Source organism: Poecilia formosa, unplaced genomic scaffold (assembly GCF_000485575.1).
Source record: "Poecilia formosa unplaced genomic scaffold, Poecilia_formosa-5.1.2 Scaffold168, whole genome shotgun sequence".
Lineage (NCBI taxonomy): Eukaryota > Metazoa > Chordata > Actinopteri > Cyprinodontiformes > Poeciliidae > Poecilia > Poecilia formosa.
The window spans coordinates 353,329-359,800 of NW_006800107.1; the positions used below are offsets into that span (position 1 = coordinate 353,329).

At 39.3% G+C, this 6,472-nt stretch overlaps 1 protein-coding gene across 1 annotated transcript; it reads left to right on the forward strand.

The window, feature by feature from the left end:
- Nucleotides 1-3,004: 3,004 nt before the first annotated feature.
- On the forward strand, nucleotides 3,005-5,395 carry LOC103146752 (uncharacterized). The gene is made up of 6 exons (XM_016677854.1): nucleotides 3,005-3,325; nucleotides 3,458-3,736; nucleotides 3,929-4,111; nucleotides 4,601-4,693; nucleotides 5,008-5,144; nucleotides 5,294-5,395. Exons 1-6 carry the CDS (start codon nucleotides 3,076-3,078, stop codon nucleotides 5,393-5,395), a joined length of 1,044 nt encoding a protein of 347 aa, XP_016533340.1. The 5' UTR covers nucleotides 3,005-3,075.
- The last annotated feature ends 1,077 nt before the right edge of the window (nucleotides 5,396-6,472 follow it).

Here is a 6,472-nt window from a genome sequence, read left to right on the forward strand (position 1 = left end):
CAAAATAACGGCTTCATGAAAAGCTTTAAATCATTTCAGTAAAATCAGGAACAATCATAACTTTGAAACTAAAATGGAACAAAACTGTTTTGTGCTTCAGAAAACTCTTGTTATTCCATCAAGTCACATTTACAACAGAGGAGATGATGTGGAAAGACGACAGTCGACTTTTATTCATGGAAAAATAAGAGCTTTATAATTACATTTTCACAGAAAGTTTCCTCTTAGTTCTCAGAAATAAACTGTTCAGAGGAACCATGAACAGGTAAAGGATCTGAGATCAGCTACACATCTGTAAGGTGTAAATGTCCACCAGAGAGGGAAGAGGACAGCCAATGATCCTCTGAGCTGCCTTTATGACCCTCTGGAGCCTCATCTTGTCTGTAACAGTACAGCTGCTGTTCGTACTGTGATGCAGTCGGTCAGCAGGCTCCGTGTGGCTGACCAGTAGAAGGTCAGCAGCAGCTTGGAGTTGAACTTGTGCTTCCTGAGGACTCCAGAAAGTGTTGGCGCTGCTGAGCCTTCTGGATGACTGCAGTGATGCTGTCAGTCCAGGAGAGGCCAGCAGAGATGAAACCTGAAGGTAGGAACCTTCCCAGCACTTTTATCATTAATGTAGAGAGGAGCTGGGTCAATGCTGAGCTTCCTGAAGTTCAGGATGACCTTTTTTTGGTTTTTTTTGGTGATCAGAGTGATGTTGTTCTCTGAACACCAGGCTGCCAGCTTCAGGACTTCCTCTCTGTCAGCTGCCTCATCACCCTGTGAGATGAGTCTGACCACTGTAGTGTCATCAGCAAACGTGACAATGCGTTTGTTGTTGTGGATTGGACTGCAGTTTGGGTGTAGAGGCAATACAAGAGGGGCTCAGCACACAGCGCTGAGGGAAGTCGATGCTCAGTGTGCAGGTAGAGAAGAGACGAGAACTAAGTCTCACACTCTGGGGTCGGTTGGTGAGGAAGTCCTTTAACTGAGGAGGAGGAGGAGTGATCAGTTTAGAGATGAGTCTGATTATTGTGTTGAAGGCTGAACTGTAGCCAACAAAAAGCATCGGTACATTTCTCTGCTGCTGCTCCAGGTGGTTCAGTTTTGAGTGGAGAGCTACAGCAATGGAGTCCTCTGTGGATTTGTTTGCACGATATGCAAACTGGTGAGGGTCGTAGTCTCAGGGCACAGTAAGCACTACGGGGACTGTGTGTGTTGGTTGCCCAGATTTATGGAACGAGTTTTTCCAGTCGCTGCTCTTCATTTCCAGCTGGGCGGTCCAGGTGGTTCTGTTGAGCTCGTTACATTTACCAGGTATTTACAGATTCGCTCCACGGCCGCGTGCTGAGATCACCTGACTGGAGCAGCAGAAGCTGGGTGGGGAAGACATTTGATGTGGCACAGTTTGACGCATTGCAAAACAGTTATTAATGTCAGGCTCAGGGAGAGTTTTGAGTTACTTACCTTCATCATATTTATTTAAAATAAGTAAGAAGAAAAAGAAAAATGCTTTTTGACTTAATTATATACTTTCCAGAACAGTTAATGTGGTTTTTTTTCATAGTTTCTTTTGACATAGCAACAATTAACTTAAGTTGTAGCATTTCAATTTCACTTTATCTTAAATTTCCTCCATTTGTAAAATCTAACTTATAACAAGAGCAAAGTTGCTCATTATGTATGTATCCTTCATTTAACCACAAAACTATGGAGAGCCTCCATACAAAACCTCTTGGCAGTAAAACCTCTTTTCTTTTTTTTTTAATTCTTACGCTGAAGATTTACTGTTCGTCTCCAGTAGAGGGTGCTATAAGTTCTATCTGCTTTGCAGACGTTTTTAGATGGAGGTTTTGGAGCATGATTATTGGCTATATTTGAGCATATCCTATTACTAATAATGTGTTTTTCAAAGCGTAAAACATGATTGTGGTTAAAAATGAATTATAGCTCCATGTGATTGGACTGATGCTCCTGTTCTTGTTGTTGCAGGCAACATCTATGATTCAGATGATTAAATGATTTCCTCTGCAGGAAGTTAAATTCTTCAGAGAATCTGTAATAATTTGATTCAGGTGTGATGAAGCTGAAATTGGAAAAAAAAACCTCCTGATTTTACCAATTTGGAGACTTTTTGTGTAACTTTATAATTTATTAAGCTCTAGTTTTAAGTCTATATTCTTTCAGTTATCAAGAGGCTAAATGCTTCACATGCTCTCATCAGTGTTTTAGCCATCTTTTATCTGCTCATCACCAACACTTTAATCCTTCAGAGCTATTTAGCCACATTCTCACAGAAAACTTCCTCTTTAGCTATTAGAAATAAACCCTTCAGTAGAGCCATGAAGAATTGAAAGGTCTGAGATCAGCTAACTGTATAAACTGTGTCAAATATAGAACAACTGGAAATTCACATATTTATATTTAAAATGTTGACACCTTCATCATCTTCCTCTCTTCAACACCTCTCTGTCAGAAACCGTGATGATCTCATCCTGCTGCTTTTCTCTCTGAACATTTACTGATCAAATATTTTCCTGTTAAAAAGGCGAGATGTTGATTTTAAAAACTGTTTCTTTTAAAACATAACATAACAGGATTCAGCTACTACTGAATCCTGACAAGATGGATTACCTCTACACCATGTCCAAACTAGATTAGATACTTTGGACATAAAAAAATACCGTCCGTCAGTTTGAGGAAGTGACATCATGCGGTTCAGAGGAAGTAAAGGCTGCATCTCTACCAGTCAGTCACACAACTAGAAGACTGAGAACAAGAGACACACGATGGCTGAACTCAGATGGATTATAATGTTTTTCTTCTTTATGCTAAACTTTACAGGTGAGAATATTGTTGCAGTAAATGAACTGTTTGTGTAGGTCAACTGATTTTATAAAAATCAATGTGTGCAAAGTTGTGACTATATCTTTTTAAGGTGAATATTAATCACTTTATGTCCATTATTGTAACATTAACTAAAGCTGCACCTGATTTGCTTTCATCTCCTCAGCAGCAGCAGATATAATCTGGTCTCACTTTGTTGTCAGAGATGGAGATGAAGTCTCTCTGCCTGCTGAATGTTTTAGAAACCAGATGGAAACCTGTGATAAAACTGACTGGATATTCAGTGGTCAAAGTAATAAAAGAGCAGAACCACTGTTTGAACGTGGGAAGATCCATAAAGATGCCAGAACTAAATCAGACAGACTGAGTGTTACATCAAACTGTTCACTGGTTATAAAGAAGATCTCAGTGGAGGATGTTGGACTTTATACCTGCAGACAGTTTGAAACATCAGGAGAAAAAGTAGCAGAGTCTGTGGCTGATCTGTCTGTTGTTAACAGTGAGTATTTATGTTATTAGGTTTTCATTTTATGATACTTTTTACAACAGATACTGATACAATACAATGACTAAAACTGAAGTGATGAAGTCAGCATTAATGTTACTGTATCAATATCTTCCTCTTCCTCAGTGACTGAACAGAAGATCAGTGATGAAACCATCCTGATCTGCTCTGTATCATCATATGGTGGTGGATGTTCTCACTCAGTGAAGTGGCTGTATGATAACAAAGATGATGAAAATATCAAAACCATAACTCCTCCTCAGTCTGCCTGTTCAGCCACTGTGAGCTTCACAACTTCTCATGTTTCCACATCAAAACGTTCTGAGTTATTCAGATGTCTAGTTAAATATGGAGGAGACATGAAGGAGTTTAGCTTCAGGATTTCACCTCAGAGAGAAAAAACAGGTGAGAAAATGATGAACTACTTCCTGACTGCTGATAAAAAAGATGAATATGTAACTATACTTTAATGACAGTTTGCTAATGTAGAAAATGCTCACAGAAACAAGGTTTCAACAAGAATAATCTGTGACTCTAGTTGGTAAATCAGTTTAACTTGGAAATGTTTTGGTTGTGAAATTTTTTTTATTTTTTTAGGTACAATACAAGCAACTAAAGTGATGACAACATTCTCAACAACTTGGAAAACAACTATAACAACAACTAAGGCACTTCCAGCAGCAACTACAACAACAACAACAACAAACATGGCAGCAGCACAGTCTACAATCACAATCTCAATCAAACGCAAAACAGGAAGTGATTCATCAAACTCTAATGGTAAAGAAGATCTTAATGTGTAATTTAAATGTTTCTGAAATTTAATATTAACCTTGTAATTTTTTTCTCCAAAACATTTTTTAAACTGTCTGTAGATTTATATTAGTTAAATCTACAGAAAAGTTATTCAGACACAAAACTGGTTTCTGTAATTTCTGAACATTCTGACCTAGAAAATGTTTTAATGATTAATAAAATAGAGAATGTTCTGAGATTTTAGTGTCACTGATTTTGATTTTCATAATGAAGTGACCTTTTTGCTTGTAAAAACAAATGTTAGAAGTGAAAGGAAAAAATAACCTCAGATAAATCTCACTATTTTTCCCCCCTAGAAATCTATAAGGAAAGTCAGAGTAGTGAACAAACATTTGACTTTGACACACAAGGATGCTGCTAAAACAGGCTGCAGTAAAAAAAAGTTTATTTTTTGTCTGTTCATAACTTTATGTTTTGAAATATTTAATTTATCTGGCTTCCTTCTGTTGTCAGGTGGATTGAAACTGAGGTTCCTCGTTGTGTTCACGGGTTTAGCTGCTCTCCTAGCAGCTGTTGTGGCCGTCAACATCTGGACAAAGGTCAAAGGTGAAACCATTCAACCTTAAGATTTTACAAACTTGCATTTTCTTAGTGAAAAAAGTCAATCTTTTCTTTTCAGGAAGAAAAGCACAGATGGGAGGTAATACGGTAAGTTTTTGAAATAAATAATAAAACATAAACACCGCTGCCTGTCAGTGCTGTATTGTTAAAAGTTTCACTAAAATCACTGACATCTTCCAACACTGTTGTTTAGAAAAGCATTTTAAATATTGACTTAAGCGCTATCTGCCAAATAATTTACATTTTCTGATGTGATTCATAATTTCTCCTTTTGTTTTGTTGTCCATCTTTCTCAACAGTAGCCGACCTGACAACCTACCATATCTGGGATGGTCGTGTTCCTCTGTCCATGGCAGGTTCAGTCAATCAGCTGTGGGACATCTGCTGCCTAACGCCAAACTGTCATGGGCCTCTTGATTTAAAAGAAGACAAACCAGTACAGAGCCAAGTCACACTTCTTGGATGAACACTCATTACTGCAAGCTGCTGTGTTAGAAATTAAATCTTTGTGTATCTATCCTATAACTAAAAGGCAAAGAACAAAGGCAAAGATGAAGAACTGGTGTGTTCCTTCCGTGAGACCAGCTCGTCTACATCTCGATGGACCAGAAAGATCGTGAGGCGAGGAGAAAGGAGCTGCAAGACAAGAAGCTGAGGACCGCTACGCGCATGAGGAAGTCACCCTGAGGCCCGAGACCAGCCGCTCTAAGTCAGTACTCTTCCTGTACTGGGAGCTTCCTGCTGCTGCTTTTCCATCATCAGGCCAGTTCTGGGGTTCAAGATGCCAAACTCCGTCCGTCTCTCTCAAAGTTTCCCTTTTTTAGTTCACAGTGTCAGCATTAGGGAAAGATAGATTAGATTATTGATTTTACTTATTTGATTATTTCTGCTACTGATTTAAGCTGTACTGACCCTTGCAAAATTGCCTCACTAATAAAATATTTAAGTCTAAATTGATACTGTGGACAGTTAAATTAATTAACAGCTGGGAAACTAAATCTTCTGGTTAATGTAAAGTCAATGTTCATGATCCTAGTAAACAAGGGGGCTTCAGACGTTTCTTTGGTTATGATAAATAATGACCCTGGGACTCTAAAATTATCTAAGCTGTAACAAGTGCACGTTATTAATAGAGAAAGAGCTACCGTTAACAGGCGTGGTTTATGCTGTCGGGCATCGGGGGGCTACTCCGATGTCTGATTCATGAACTGAAGCGGGTCATAACGTCTGGATCTGAGCTTAGATGCATCTTTCTCGCGCCCAGCTTAAACAAAATGTCCTCTACATTTGTATCTGTGGTAATACTCAGGAATTAGAGGCTTTTCGGACCCGTTAGTCGGAGAGCTGGTCAGTAGTCAGTCCGCTGGAGTTTGGGAGGTGTTAGGGGCGTGGCTGAATACTGCGTCATAACAGCATCTATTAATAAATGAATTGATGTTGTGTAGAGTTCTGTAAAAACTATTGTAAATTGCTTCTTTTTGTAAATTTTACACATCTGGCAACGAAGTATGTGGAGGAGAGGAAATGCTAAAATTAAAGCTGCCATTGTGGACCAAAGACAAGGTTTGTGGCCGTTTCTTCCAAACATGCATTTTCCTTCACCCTTGTCCCTCAGTGGGGTCGGGAGGGGTGCTGGTGCCTATCTCCAGCTCACGTTCCGGGCGAGAGGCGGGGTACACCCTGGACAGGTCGCCAGTCTGTCGCAGGGCAACACAGAGACACACAACCATGCACACACACACACACACACCTAGGGGCAATTTG